The sequence below is a fragment of the Paramormyrops kingsleyae genome, chromosome 21 (genome assembly GCF_048594095.1).
Source record: "Paramormyrops kingsleyae isolate MSU_618 chromosome 21, PKINGS_0.4, whole genome shotgun sequence".
Taxonomy (NCBI): domain Eukaryota; kingdom Metazoa; phylum Chordata; class Actinopteri; order Osteoglossiformes; family Mormyridae; genus Paramormyrops; species Paramormyrops kingsleyae.
In genome coordinates, this window is record NC_132817.1 from 10,370,103 (window position 1) to 10,386,051 (window position 15,949).

Genomic DNA, 15,949 nt, shown 5'->3' on the forward strand with positions numbered 1-15,949 from the left:
AGGAATGTGGGTGTGAGTCCTGTCACAAAGACTGCATTTAACTCCGGAGAGTGAGAGACCCCCTACTGCAGGATACACCTTTTCCTCTCCCTTCCCACAGTCTGGGACACCAGATTCCTTCCTCCTCCTTATAAAACAAAACGTACATAGCAGAACAAACAGAGAGCTAAACCTGTTGAAGGCACCTTACTGCCCCGTTCCGCCTACCTTCAACAAGACCGTGATGTCGATTTAATATCCACACAGAAAAAAGACACGCAAAAACAGATATTTATAGTACACGACTTTAACGATATGCCTTCGCGCTGATAATGTCGCTTCATTTGCATAGTCCGTTTCTTTTTCGCTCATTATGCAGTAAATTATTAGCTCTCATATCTTTATTTGACAGAAAAAAGTAAACCGTGAATAATTCATGTGGCAATAAATGTAAGACTAACTTATTAATACATAATATTAAATGCATTCGGTATCATGAAGAAGGACACGTTGCAATAACGATAAATTACGCAAGTGACTAAACACAGGTAAAATAACATGTCAAAAGCATCAGCTACTGATAATCACTGCAAACTTACCTGTTTCGGGTGTTTCGGGCACCAGTTTCCAAGGGCCAATCTGGCGCATCTGGAAAGCCGTTTGCACCTCATGGCAAGTATAGGTTCCTACACCGGGCACTGTCACCAAGAGCCCGACCGTCGCCAAAATCCACCAAAAGACAAAGTGATGCAATTGTCCCCGAAACATTGTAGCATCTCAGTCCACTGTTATTCTGGCTGCGCCGTAATTGTTGTTACAATGAAGCCAGGTTGACACGTATAAACATATACAAACAGCACTGCTTGGAAAAGACCAAAGAATGAAAATAGCGTCTCCTTTGACTTTTTCACATACTTCAACATTAACAGACAGAGACTGCTTCATTCAGTCTTTGCTAAATGATAAAACGCTGATTTGAAACCTGCAGTCCTTCCCCTGCCGGTTTCTGCATCCGTACAGAACTGCGCGTGCATGCTTTCATTCGCATAAGTTGTCGATCCTACGGTTCTACCAGCCGATCTCTGCCCCCTCCTTCCCCTCCCCCCCCCCTCTCTGTCACTCAGTTCAGGATAACAAATACACAGTAACTGTTAATTCAAATCAGTTTCTTTACTGGCAACGAGAAACACTCCCAAGATCTCGTTAACAACCCGATCTTGAGCAATGCTTATTTAATGCCAAGAAACAGTTGAACAACATACAATTAGGGATTTTGAAAGACCTCTCTATACCGGTACGCTACTAAAGTTAGTTATTTCTGTTTGCAGCTATAAATGTTGTGTGCCGCACGTGTTAATCGCAGACAATTTCTTTGACATTTAAATGAGTATAGTAATCAAACTAAGATATTAGAAATCATGAAAATAAGATGAAAATAAAATATACTGTATTATAAGTTATTACATTTCTCTGTAGTTTTAAGATGAATAAGCTGAACCAATAGGCCCATATTTCCCTTTTTTAAAGGCCTGCTGTTAAAGACATAGGCCTATTCTATTAAAATAATCGTTTAAATGGAGGTTGTAATTATTATAGTTGGTCAGCTGATTAGTTAGGTTAGGTAAATGAGAAATCAATCATAGGCAGAGGCCAACTGTTTGGGAACTCGTCGTGAAGTCGTGAAATCACATAACGCGTGCATTTTGCCAACAACTGGAGTGGAAAAACTACGGTGACTTCACTTTGAATTAATCTATATTAATATATGTGGTCTCAAGTGTCACAACAGGGATGATTCGGGGTAACGGACGCTGCATTACTGCTGCATGCTGATTTCATAAAGTAACATCCACTTCCCACAGGAGAAAAAGCTGTACGAAATAGGGATGTGTTAATTGCGTTATGACACAGGGGAGCGTATATAATGACAGTTTTTGGCCAACAGCGACAAAATGCGCAGAATACTGTTTGATGGGACAGAAATTGCTCCTCTCTTCCTTCCTTGATAAGAATTAAATGCCATTCCAACCCGACAAAGTAGAAGTTACTTTCATAAAGTTAGGAATGTAGCTATGGAGACTGGGTGTATTATGCCTGATCTTATCCCGAAGTCATACAATACCGACCTGTTTATTCTTTACATAATCACTACAATGTGCGTCTACTCCGCTTTTTGTTGCATATTTCATCTCACCAGACAGCCCTGATTAGATGATTCGCCTAACAGCGCCTGACGAACTAATAAGAATGAGAAGAAATTTAAATCCTGAATGAAACCACTTGATGAATTAAGCTTACTTGTGTTTCAGGCATTACATTGTTTCGGTTGAAAGAATGTTAATGGCTCAGAATTCAGTTGATTCTCATTTTTTCCCTAGAGATGCAGTTTAAACTATTGGCCTTTTAGTGAACTAGGTCAAATAGCCAGCGCGTTTTCAGAGCAAAACAGCAGAAAATGTCGGGCTTGAAAAGACCGATTTATTATACAGATGCTGTATATTCATCTGCTGCTTTAGCAGTTTCCGGAGCTATTGTCCTTCCAGACAAAAACGTGAGCAAACATACTGGCGGATTGCGATTAAAACGGACTATAAAACGCTGAGGCGAACAATTTTCCATAATTGGACCGCCCCCTGCTGGAAAAAGTTGTAGAGTTTTGTTAGGCATATATAAATGCAAAAGTAAAAAAGCTGTCTTCACATAAGAGTAAGAACCACAACGATAAATCTTTCGCTTGAGCTATGCTGTATTTTTATTTACAAATACTATATTGTAGGGGCTAGCATAAAAGTGAAGTAGCCTACACAGAAACACACTTTCACCATATTGTCGTCTTTGAGTAGAGCGATTCGTATGTTACAAGAATACTCCCCTGAATTACATTCATTTTTGTTCATGGTGTGCGACACATTGAGATTGGGATGAGATTTTTATATACAAAATTAGGAAAACTCTAAAGGAAAATACGTATGGCCCGTACGGGGATCGAACCCGCGACCTTGGCGTTATTAGCACCACGCTCTAACCAACTGAGCTAACCGGCCAACACGAGCACCACAGGTTTAAATAATGTTTCTTAAACGTTAAAACGAAATGTAAATGTATAACTATTAAATGGTATTTCTTGGTTTTGGAGGTTAATTTATAATCCCTTGTCGTAGCGACAGCGCCTGTCACTTCACGTTGCATGTTCAAATTCGGCGGAGCGCTTTTTAACTTAACGTGTTATTAACGCAGTAGGCTACTTAAAAACCGACTTCACTCTTATTAATATGATATTAATTAGTGCCGAACGGCAAAAAAATAAAATTGAAATAACTGAAGAGGTCGCACTTTGCTTAATGCAGTTTTGCTACGGAGTCGTCGAGCAATAAAACTGGATTAAGCCAAGTGCGACGTCCCCTTTCGTAATGTATTATTAAATAAAATTGCTTTTGTAACATTCAAGGCACGCTACGGCATTAATATACATTTACCACTATTTGCAGGTATTTACCATTTTTCGACTGGCTTCTATTTCCACACGTATGAAAAAGAAAGTACAAAAAAGAAAATTCGGGGCTCGTCCGGGATTTGAACCCGGGACCTCTCGCACCCTAAGCGAGAATCATACCCCTAGACCAACGAGCCACAGGGAACTTTTACGGAGTTGAGATATATATCACAATAGTTTTATATTTTTGTAATTTTATGTGTCTTTTGTGGTTTCAGTTTTTAGGTATTTACATATTTAATGATGCTGTAAGAAGTATACCTTAACAGGGGAGGTTCATTAGTATGGAGGACTAGACATGACTTAATTATAAATAAATAAATGTGTGACTAAATAAGTAAATACTGAAATAAATAAATACATAAATACAGATTGGCCATGAAAACTGCTAAATGGATTCCTATATTTGTTTATTAACGTATTTAAATATTTATGAATTTCCATATTTCGTCATTTATTTATTTATGTATTTCCACATTTCTACATTTATTTATTACTGTATGTTAATACGGTGGGCGGTCCCAAAAGCATGATTGGTTAAAAGTCGAGGCATTACTTATTGAGTCGCAAGGAAGCTCGACTTTTAACCAATCATGCTTTTGGGACCGGCCACCTTATTAACATACAGAGACAGAAATGCAGAAATAAATGAATGTAGAAATGTGGAAATACAGTAATAAATAAATGTAGAAATGTGGAAATACATAAATAAATAAATGACGAAATGTGGAAATTCATAAATATTTAAATACGTTAATAAACAAATATAGGAATCCATTTAGCAGTTTTCATGGCCAAACTGTATTTATGTATTTATTTATTTCAGTATTTACTTATTTATTCACACATTTATTTATTTATAATTATGTCATGTCTAGTCCTCCATACATTAGTACAATACAATCAGAAAGTATACAGCGTTGGTAGGACTGCGTGTAAAATAGTACAGACTCACTTTATAATACTGTTCTTGTTCTTTAGTATCTCCTATTGAAAAAATCAGTAACGCCACATTCATTACTAATGAGTTACAATTAGTTTTATTTAGGTCATTAGTAAGACTTCATTCCTTATTTAAAGTGCATACATTAATTTCTTAATGTTTAGAAAAGATCAACAATATGTGGTAGAGCACATCATGTGGCAAAACACGAGTCTGATTAACCATCCCTTCAGTTGGACCTCAAAGCACAGTTTGAAGAACACTGGCACACGGACTGAAGTGAGGTAAATAACTGAAATGTAGGTACTGTATACATATTTTAGGCAGTAATATTTTGTAGAATAAGTTGTATGTCATACAAACAAGTAGGAAGAAACATGCCTGTTATTCCAAAAGGAAAAAAAATGGCAATAACCATTGAGAACAATAGCCTGTAAGTTCCAGTTAGTCCAAAAAAAGCACTGTTCATATGATGAGTAATGAACTAGTAGTTATTAGAAATAATCCATAGTTAGTACATAATTCCCAATGAGACCAGCAATACTCAACAGTTCCTAATGAAGTAATAGCGAACTACTATAATAATTAGTTCACGATTACCTATTGAGTAATTAAGCATAACTCCTTAGTAGTTAATAGTACCAATTTAGGCGTTAATGAAGCACTACTCCTTTGTTGCTGCTTACTTACTGCATATTTACCTGTTAACTACGGAACAGTTTTATAAAGTGTTACCCAAACTCCTTATACGCTAACCCTAAGTTTATACTCCATGCATTTATATTACCATTTCATCTTTAGGAGAGATGGCTACACCTGCATATGGATGGTTGCATTTGGCTTTTCTTTGACAGCTTTTTCCACGCTTCTGTGCATGAGCCTAAAATTAAGTACAATTAAATTACCCATCTAACACATATTTGGCAATACATATGAAAAAATATTTCACCATCTTCAGGACTGACAAATAACAAAAATACAAAATTTCACAAAATGTTTAAAGAATAATCAGATGAAAAGCCTTCAAAGCTTTAAGCAGGAGTTAAAATAAATCTCAGGGCCCTGATGGCATCTTACCTATAGTGTTAAAAGAGATGAGGGATATTATTTGCCGACCCTTGACTTTACTGTTTCAAAAATCCTTATCTGAAGGTGTGATACCTTCTGATTGGAAGCATGCCAACATAACGCCCATTTTCAAAAAAGGAGATAGAAGTAATTTGTCAAACTATAGGCTAATCAGTCTAACTTGTATAACTTAAGTTATACAAGTAAGTTATGGAGGCTATAATCAAAGAGAAAATGGTAGATTACCTGCACTCAAATAACATTTTGAGGGATAGCCAGCATAGATTTAGGAGAGGTAGATCCTGTTTGACAAATCTGTTTGAGTTTTTTAAGGAAGCTACTCAGGAAGTTGATGATAAAAAGGCCTATGATGTCATCTACTTAGATTTCCAAAAGGCTTTTGATGTTGTCCCCCACAAGAGGCTCTTACTTAAACTCAAAGCAACAGGTATTTTAGGAACTGTAGCAATCTGGATGGATAACTGGTTAACAGATAGGAAGCAGTGAGTAGTTATAAGAGGCACAATGTCAGAGTGGGCCTGCGTTCATAGTGGGGTACCGCAGGGTTCAATTTTAGGACCATTATTGTTCCTAATTTACATAAATGATATAGACACCAATATAAACAGTAAACAGGTGAAATTTGTAGATGACACCAAGGTGGGTGGTGTAGCAGATACTGAACTAGCGGCTCAGCAGCTACAGCGGGATCTTGATTTAATTAGTGACTGGGCCGATACCTGGCAGATGAAATTTAACATAGACAAATGTAAGGTACTCCATGTAGGGAGCAGAAATATAAAGTACAGGTATTTTATGGGACCTACTGAAATAAAGGTAGCTGATTATGAGAAAGACCTTGGTGTGTATGTTGATGGTTCCATGTCTCATTCTCGCCAGTGCGGGGAAGCAGTAAAAAAGGCCAATAGGATGTTGGGGTATATCTCCAGGTGTGTGGAGTTTAAGTCAAGGGAGGTAATGCTAAGATTATACAATTCCTTGGTGAGACCTCACCTAAAATATTGTGTGCAGGTTTGGTCACCATATCTTAAAAAGGACATTGCGGCCTTAGAAAAGGTGCAGCGTAGGGCCACAAGAATGATTCCTGGTCTTAGAGGAATGTCATACAAGGAAAGGTTAGTTGAGCTAAATCTGTTCAGCCTCAAGCAAAGGAGACTGAGGGGGGACATGATCCAGGTCTATAAGATTCTAACAGGTTTGGATGCTGTTCAACCGAATAGTTACTTCAGCATTAGTTCAAATACAAGAACTCGTGGCCATAGGTGGAAATTTGCGGGAGAACATTTCAAACTGGATTTAAGGAAGCACTTCTTTACACAGCGTGTAGTCAGAGTATGGAATAGTCTTCCTGATAACATAGTGCAAGCTGAATCCTTGGGTTCCTTTAAATCAGAGCTAGATAAGATTTTAACTACTCTGAGCTATTAGTTAAGTTCTCCGCAAGCGAGCTCGATGGGCCGAATGGCCTCCTCTCGTTTGTATAGTTCTTATGTTCTTATGTTCTTAAATACATTAACAACACATAACAATGTTAGCCAAGCACTCCAGCGATACTTTTAGTTGTAATTAACATGTATTTCCTACGGCCTTGCACCGCAATAGTAGTGCGCCGAACTCCAAATCAGAAGGCAGTGTGTTTAAATTACTTTGGGGTCAGTTGCATCTTTATTGTGGTGGCTAGCAGTGCGTGTCTGGAATGTTCCTGGCTGGAAACCTCACGTAGAAGAGACCAGTTAGACCAGTAAAGTAGGATCTTAATACGAAAAACTGCTGTTAACTTATTACTGCTCTTAATATTTTTATTGTTAATATTGTTATTATTGTTACTCTATCAGAATTATTGTCATTGTTACTGCTGAATTATTATGATTTTTGTTACTGTTGTTTTCTACACATGTGCACCAATGGCTTTGTTCAGGTACCCTTCATACTGTAAATGCCATCAAGCAAATGATCAAACCAAAGGGTTTTGACACCTTAAATTGGAAACCAGCACTTGTAGCCCAGCAGTCCTCAGGATATGTCAGTGCGGTCAGCTACCAGTTAATCTCGATGCGGATGTGTGCAGAGTGGAAAGAGGTCTGTTCATCTGCCATGTCACTACTGGGAACCACTATTTCCTGGTACAGTATGCTACAGAAGTCATATAGCCACATATCACGTGTGATGGAGGGCGCAGAGACATGTGTTGTCTTCTTAGTTAATTTAAGGAATGTTCTGGTAAAAATAAAGTGAAAAGTATTTGTCTATTAAACTTAATTGCATGCTTATATAATTGCATTAGTTGCATGCTTCTTAGAAACACTGTGCATTATAAGAAAAACAATATCAGTGATTAAACCCATGAAGGGAACTTTGTAGTTCCCTTTTTATTTACCCATAATCTTCTTGACTTTCTTCCGTTCTGTTGACTGCTACAGCTTTTATTTTGGCATCCTGAGACTTTGTGTTTTTGCATCTTTGTGTTTGTCTGATGTGTGCATGGCAATGCTGACAGCACCTTCTGTGGACCTGTTTGTACAACAGGTAAACTGGAAAGGGTAATGACTAGCACTTAATCACAATAGGAGAGGTGTGAAGCATGCAGGAGCCAACCAGCCATTGCAGGGTGCACCTTCTGTCAGATATACGGCCAAGTTAGGCGCTCTGATTCACTTAAATTACGTTTTTTATTTTTTTTTGGACAGTGCGAGAAATCCAGAGGATCTGCCGAAGAGCTACGCACACACAGAGTAAACATACAAACTCCACAAGCACAAAGCGGCGGTTTGCGGTGACAGCGATACCCATTGCGCCACGTTCCACCCCCCGGCTTACACCATGTGCGATGTTACTGATGAAGAAGATCGTCAAATGAGTAAAAAGGAAAACAAGAAATGGTCACGAAAAGACATTGATCTTCTGCTGTATGGAAATATTTTGTATTCCATATATAGAAGCGATATTGAACAAAAGCAAGTCGATCGATCAATCAATTACTTTCAATTTACTTCAATTAACAGAGGTCCAAGTGATTTGTCGACACCAACTTATTTGACAGTGTCAGTAGAAGATAGTTATATTTGGCTGTATAGTTCATTTTCAATTGTGAAATGCCACAAAAAACGTAAAAAATAGTAAAGTTAACTTTTTCAAATAAATGACAAAATATTTTTGCTCATATTCACCGGTCATGAACAAGTGAAAATTTTAAACTGATAAACAGAATCTTATTTATTGAGCAGTTCAGCACTGTAAAGGGTTAATTTCTGTAAGAATGAGCTGAAGGGGGGAGTAAGGGGGGAGTAAGGGGTAACCTACCCTCTGGTCTGTCCATGTCTGAGGACTCGAAGTGGGAGGGAAGTCAGATTTGTGCATACAAACCTTCCCCTAAAAGAGCAGCCCTTCTGATGCCCACCTCCCCTCTGTCCTTGTCCTTTCTCTTGTGGATCAAACATCAGAACAGAGCCTGGTTGGAGATCAGCACACTGGAACCATGGATGCAGTAACCCTTCCTGGTCTGTTTCTGGCTGTCTTAGCACTGTGCGCCAATGCCACCAGATCAGGTAGGCCTGCCAGCTGGAATCACTGCCCTGGCATCTCTTGGTATCAATATTTTTTTTTCAGCAATAGATTCAATTACATGTCTCTTCTCAAAATGTTGGATTTCTTACTGCTTAAGACTTACCTGCTTTCCTGTCACAACACCCATATACCCACAATGCTTCCATTGTAATACTGCATTGCAATTAATGAATGAGATGTCCAAGGGATTTTCTGTTATTTTCTTTTTTAAAGTGCAACACACTTATGACCTTAATGGCTACATGCTGTAGATTTCTAATCTGAGATTTGCATGCAAATGTGTCTGATTTCTGCAACATCTAATGTCCATCTATCCAATGGGGTTTTCCTGTTGTATTAATTGTATTAAATGGTATTTCATTCCCATGCAAATTAGTATGATAATACAATTCATGACGTATCATAGCATATTTAAGACAATTGTACCATCTTACTGCAATTTTATATGAGGATTGGAAGAATAGAAAACTTTTCAGTAGAATTATTGACAAAAAAATTCTTGTTAGTGTGAAACAACAGGACCACTTGATTGAAAGAGGCAGGGTAGTTTTAAGATATAACCATTATTCAAATCATTTGCGCAAAATAATAGGTAGCAATGAACAAACAGCAGAAATAATGCTCCAAGCAGAGCAGTTGATCTTTCCACTGATTGCTTTCCATAAGCAACTTGTTTAACTGTCTGCTGGCATCCCTGAATTGCAGTCAACCATGTCTGGATTCCACCTCTATTTATTACATACAAGTGCTGCTTTGTGGTACCTCTTTCACAGCAGAAAGCCTTATTGATGCCTCGGAGAGGCTGGCATGGGCTCCAACTCAGGAAGCTTGCACTCCATAGAGTAAACACAGTTCTTAAAACACTCCCTCATGCCTGGCCGGGCTACATGAATGTACAGCCATGTGTCAGTGGGATATGGTATAGATCAGGGGTGGGCAATCTAATCTATCCAAAAAGGGCCATTGTGTATGTGGGTTTTCGCTGCACCTCCCTAATTAGATTAGAGGACTGATTGGCTGAAGAGTCCTCACACCACGGTTTGAACACCTACCCTAAAGGTGATCCCAGAAACCTACTTAAATCCAGGCCTTTTGCAAATATGATTGCCTACCCCTGGTATAGATAGTATGATACAGAAGAAGCAGGCCAGTCTGTGGCTCTGCGTGTTAAGGCCAATTCATACTTCACATTTCCCAGTGCCATTTTGGTCTGTGCACAGGGTGAGCCAAATTTTGTTATCAAGGGTATCCGAAGGACTGTGTCCATGTAGCCCAGATTTTTATGTTCCACAAACTGACATCTGCGCATGTGCAAGGAAATCGACTAGGTGTTCCCAGTAGGCAGCAGCAATGACTTTCACAGAGCAGAGGTAATCAAACAAAGAGTAGAGGAAGAATATTTGTTGTTTAGTTACATTAAGGAATAACATTTGCTGGGGTAAAAAGCGGGGGATCCCAGCTAATTTTGCTGCCAATATTTCAAAATACCGCAGTGTGCCAAATTACTGTAATAACACCCAAGGCAAATGAGAACTTCAAAACTATTCTTAAAAGTTTACCCATTTCACTACACTTCTTGTATTTTTGTTTGTTGCAAAGCATCTGCCCTTTGCTGGTTTGGTGGAATGTACCAACTGCGACCATCTGCCACGGACATGATAAAATGTAGTATGTACACAAAAGTCTGCATGTACAACCATGCGGAAAAGTGAAGTGTGAACTAGGCTTTAGGCCTCTGTGCCTGTGATCAAAAGGTTGTCAGTTCAAATCCCATGGTTGGCAAATCAGCTCTATTTCCATTAGGCCTTTATACAAGACCCTTATCCCCAAGTGCTACAAAGATGCTGTCTGACGCTGCTTTCTCAACTGTACGTCGGTTTGGATATAAGCGTCTGCTAAATATGTAAGAAGTGTGGATGTTTCAGCTTGAGAATTACCTAGAGCTTTGGCAAAATATGTTGCATTGTTTAGATGATAGTGTAGATGATAATTTGAAACCCAGATTTAGATCAGATATGGATTCAGGCTATGCAGTTACATTTCCTGATTACTAAGTGCATTTCATCTGTTCTGCCACATTGCTTGAACACTTTGGGGTTGGTGTCATGGTGTTAATGTGACCTAACGCTAACTCTCTGGAGTTAATGGACATTTGGAGGTCGAGGTTGAGAAAGTCAACACTTCAATATGAAAACAGTTGCCCTTCATCACTGCACCATTCTACCAAAAGAGGTCAATTACTCTCTCGCCTTCAGATCAACAAGTAGAGATAAATATATCACTACTACCCTGTCTACAGTTGAATGCATCCTTTCTAGAAGTCATTCTTTGACCTGGCTGTTAAAAAAAGAAGTATTGCACTGTAAATTTAACTTAATTTCTTATAAGGGTCTAATTATATTGACAAATATATCGTTCATTGATGATCCATCCTGGGTTTCATAAACTGCGTCCGGCCCTGACAGCAGTCCTCCAACTTGCAGAGAAAAAAAACTCTTTGGCATGATGACCATCTTCCTCTGCAGTTGGAGGAGCTTCATAAATGTCGCATTTCAGTGGTGGCACTCTCTGAGGTACACAGAGTAGCCAAATCTCTGTAGGTGGGTACACCTGTTATTAATCTGGTCGCTCTGATGGCTGCTATATTGAGGTAGTAGCTGTTGCTGTGGCAGATCGGTTGCCCATGATGGAGTCTGATGTCACTCCTTTCAAAAAGCTTACGACCACGGTGAGTGATGTCTTGATGAAGGAGACATTTTATTCGCAAGTTCGCTCGGTGGTTGATGGGTGTCCATGACGTGAGACTCCTTTGATCATGGGTGACTTCAGTGTGACCGCTGGTAATGACGGGACTGGCTATGAGGATTGTGTCGGTCCCCACAGGTCTGGCAACCGTGGTGAAAGTCAGTCCATGTTCTTTGACTTAGCAAAAAGTCAGGGGCCACAGATCCTGGTTCCAGAGTCCTAAGGCAAATTGTTGGACTTGGTAGTCCAATACTGGTGGTGTGGCAAAGGAGATCGATCACATCCTCGTATGCGGACGCTGGAGGCTCCTACAGAACTGCAGGGTCTACAGAAGTGCCCAGCTTGTGAATTCTGAACACAGACTTGTTAGTGGTAAGGCTGTCCTCCTGCCATTGAAAGCAATCATTGTTCCATTTGGCACACTGGCATCATCCCAACTGATTGTAAAATGGAACTTGTTGTCCCTATCTGGAACGGGAAGGGTGGATTGCCTTGATTGCAGCAACTACAGGGGGATAACACTGCTCTCAACGCTGGGTAAGGTCTTTGTTAGGGTCATCCTTAACAGGATCCGTGATCATTTGCTCGCCTACCAGTGAGCGGAGCAGTCTGGTTTTACAGCTAAGAACCTATGAAGGTTCTCATCGAACACAAACAAGAATATCATTTAATGCAATTAAAATAGAGTTTCTTTGCAGCCTTTGTCAATTTTGATAAAGCATTCGACTCTGTTAATCGAGCTGCCTTGTGGGACACCCTGAGCAGAACATCAGAATATCCAAAGTTGCTGGACGTCACGGCCGGCCTGTATCCTGGTACTGTGAGTGCTATGCGGAGCGGAGGCTGAACCTTTGTGTTCTTCCCAGTTGATTCTGGGGTTCGCCAGGGGTGTGTTCTTCTTCCTACTCTGTTCAATGCTTGCATGGACTCAGTATTGGGCAGGGTCATGTGGTCCAGCGACTGTGGGGCATCTGTTGGTGAAGAAAGATTCATTGATCCTGACTTTGCCAATGATGCTGTGATCTTCAAGGAGTCAATGGAGGCTCTGATCGGGGCTCTCTAGAGACTGAGTGAGGAGCCTGAGTGTCTGGGCTTGCAAGTGTCCTGGATAAAAAACAAAATCCAGGCCTTTAATGACCGTTTGGGCACAGCCACCAGCAGTGTGTCTGGAGAGAATGTCAACCGCATTGACAGATTAACTAATTACCTCAGCAGCAACATTCATGTCTCTTGTGACTCTTCCTATGAAGTCAATAGATTGATTGGGAGAGCATGGGGGTTGTGAGGTTGCTGGAAAGGGGTGTGCGGCGTTTCCGATATCATTGTAAGAGGAAGAAATTCCAAGTCCTTAGAGTCCTGGTGCTCCCTGTTTGGCTGTATGGCTGCTCTCCAGTGACCTGAGACCAAAGACTGAACTCCATTGGTACTGGGTCTCTGGGATCCAACTGGTTTGACTTTGTGTTGAATCAGCGTTTCCTCAGGGAATCCCGAATGAGGCACATTACCTGCATTGTGAGGGAGCGTCAGTTACGGCACTACAGCCATGTGGCGCGTTTCCCTGAGGGTGATCCGGCTCGCAGGATCCTCACTGCTGAGGACCCGAGCGGCTGGACCAGGCCAAGGGGATGCCCACGTAACACCTGGCTGAGGCAGATAGACGGCCATTTCCAGAGAGTGGGACTGGACTGCGTGTTCGCCTAGGGGGTCGCCAACCAGGATCCCAAGGTGTTTCTTCATGTGGTGGGTGCGGCAATGCACTGCACCAGTGCAAGCTCCCCAACCTCTCCTAACCTGATCTGATGATCAAACTAATATATGTGTGCAGATGAGCTTATTTATATGTGACATAATGGCATGCCATTAGTTACATTTCTATACGCTTTTGTATATACTGAGTGTTTTTCCCTCACCCATGATTGTGTCATTAAGCTCATTAGAACTACTCAGTTCATTCACCCTTAATTTGTGATTTACTTGCTGTAGCTGATTGTAATTACAAGTCTATTAGCTGGGTGTTGGTATTAAAAGTTAAAATATTTAAGAAATCCTGTGCTGATGCTCCTCTTCCAGAGGCCATGGCTGACCCTTCTCCACAAGCTGATAACCCAGAGATGTCCTCAGGGGGTGGAGCCTATGACATCACCACAAGGAATCCTTTCCAAGAATTAACAAGGAAAGCACTTACCTCTGAGTATGAAGACCTCACTCACTCCCAGCCCCTGGATGATGATTATGGTGGGGGATAGACTGTATTATTCAATATGTATTTCCTGAAAACTGGTTAACTTGGTGGAGTGCACTGTAGTTAGCACAGTTGTCTCACACCTCTGGGACAAGAGTTTGAGTCTCTGCTATGGTTCCATGTGTTTCATTCGGGTCTAATTAACTCATGTGTTGCCCCATTACACAAGCAATCCCCAGATTAATATCTTCTGTCACTGGCTTCTGTACTGTAACATCATTAATTACTACCATGCATTTTATTTTTTTATTGGACACTTTGATGCAAATTGACATGCATTTTTTAAAAAGCAGTTCCTTGAAGCAAATTGTTTAAAGGCCCAGTGGTGGAATCACTCTGTCGACCTTGTGATATGAACCGGCAAACTTCAGATTACAGGCACATCCTAACTCACTGAAACGTGCACCGACACAGCCTAACCACAGTATATTAACAAATATTATTACACCATGGATACTTTTGGTACATCTTGTACCACTTCTATATAAACTGTAGTTTCCTGTTTCAAGCAGACATAAAGTTTACATAGAAATTAATGTCTTCCTACAGTTTTCAAGCTGAAGCAAGAGAAGAATGCAATTTACTAAGATTTTTTTTAAGAAATTAACAATATTGTGCTGTTTAATAATGCTAGCACACTGGAGCATTTGCAATTGCTGCTTAATTCTTGTGGAGCTTAGCATTCTGATGCTTATACCATTTAGCCCAAAAAAAAAATTCAGTATTTCCAGAAATTCAATAGTTTCTCTCTTTGGGTAGAACCAGAAGATATTAATTTCAGGCTCTACCCACTGTACATATTGGACTAACCGTATTTTGTAGACATGCTTGAGGAGAATTCTTTAAGACCATTTCAAATGGTCTGATTAGACCTAGGCTATCACTGTCATGCTATAACTATGAAATATGAAACATTTCCAAAATTTTTTTTCTATGTTGATTTGGTAAAGAATTTGCGATTAAGCGATGACCTCCTTGTGTGCTTAGGAGAGCACAGGAAGGAGGTATGTCACTGTCCTCTCCTCGTCTTGCAGGAGTCCTGGGCCCCGGTGCCATCTCCGTCATCGTGATTGCTGTGTTCCTTGGAACCTCGGCCCTGCTTGCTCTGACTGTCATCAGCCTAAGGAAGCTCGCCGCATCTTAGAACTATGTAAAATATATGTAAAATATAATTATGTAACAAATGCACAAAAAAGTATGTTGCACTGTTCTAATTCTTGACAAAATGGCAATTGTGTATTTGATATGTACAATGTGGTATCAGTTAGATATATCATTGGCATTGAGGCTCAGTTAACCACTGTAAAACCAGCGTATGTCAGACACATACCAGATGTCTTCCCCCCTGAGTTTCTAGAGATAGCGTCAGACAACTGCAGCAAACAGTGTAAGTAAACAGATCTCACTATATATTTTGCCTTAATGCGAAGCACTTACTCCGGCTGTATTTGTGGCAATAGTGGGTCAGATGCCCCCTTTTGAAGATGTGTGTACTCACTTAAGCCTTTACTGGCCGGCTCTCAAATCTGGAAATTACAGGATGCCAGGCTTAAATTTGCTGAACGTTATTTACTGCTCTTCCCTATCTATTTAACATTTTTTTTCCACAACTAAGTATTTATTTTTAAAAATGTCACGTTCCGATGCTTGTTTTTGTGTTACACGTGTGATCACAAGACATAAAACATAGGTCTACAAGAAACACAACTTATTTTGGCCATTAACACGCTCACTGTAAGAAGGATGCATTCTGCGCTTATCGATCGTGCAAAGCATTGTTGTTGTACTGCAAATCCAGTAAAATAACACTAGCACATTTCAATCGAAAAGCAAAATGGCCAAATTTTATGAAAAGGCAAAATATTACATGAGATTTTATTAGTCTTGAATAATT

At 40.0% G+C, this 15,949-nt stretch overlaps 2 protein-coding genes and 2 non-coding genes across 4 annotated transcripts in view; 1 reads left to right on the forward strand and 3 right to left on the reverse strand.

The window, feature by feature from the left end:
• The window catches only part of LOC111847647 (glypican-5-like), an 89,351-nt gene extending 88,274 nt beyond the window's left edge, over positions 1-1,077 (reverse strand). Inside the window, exon 1 of the mRNA XM_023819032.2 lies at positions 579-1,077. Within this exon, the coding sequence (XP_023674800.2) occupies positions 579-747 (169 nt within the window). The 5' untranslated portion in view covers positions 748-1,077. The remainder of the gene's footprint in view (positions 1-578) is intronic.
• A 1,872-nt stretch (positions 1,078-2,949) lies between these two features.
• trnai-aau (transfer RNA isoleucine (anticodon AAU)) lies at positions 2,950-3,023 on the reverse strand. Its single transcript has one exon. It is a non-coding gene; the product is annotated as a tRNA-Ile (tRNA).
• Positions 3,024-3,537: 514 nt separating this feature from the next.
• On the reverse strand, positions 3,538-3,609 carry trnap-agg (transfer RNA proline (anticodon AGG)). The gene has a single exon. It is a non-coding gene; the product is annotated as a tRNA-Pro (tRNA).
• Positions 3,610-8,826: 5,217 nt separating this feature from the next.
• On the forward strand, positions 8,827-15,614 carry LOC140581523 (protein SNORC-like). Its single transcript, XM_072704448.1, has 3 exons — positions 8,827-9,049; positions 13,884-14,048; positions 15,090-15,614. The coding sequence occupies exons 1-3, from the start codon at positions 8,980-8,982 to the stop codon at positions 15,197-15,199; spliced, it is 345 nt and encodes a 114-aa protein (XP_072560549.1). The 5' UTR covers positions 8,827-8,979; the 3' UTR covers positions 15,200-15,614.
• The last annotated feature ends 335 nt before the right edge of the window (positions 15,615-15,949 follow it).

Coding starts and splice junctions, on each gene's coding strand:
- LOC140581523 (XM_072704448.1), top strand. CDS start 8,980: ATGGATGCAGTAACCCTTCCTGGTCTGTTTCTGGCTGTCTTAGCACTG. Junction 9,050..13,883: donor CGCCAATGCCACCAGATCAG/GTAGGCCTGCCA, acceptor CTCCTCTTCCAG/AGGCCATGGCTGACCCTTCT. Junction 14,049..15,089: donor GCCCCTGGATGATGATTATG/GTGGGGGATAGA, acceptor CTCGTCTTGCAG/GAGTCCTGGGCCCCGGTGCC.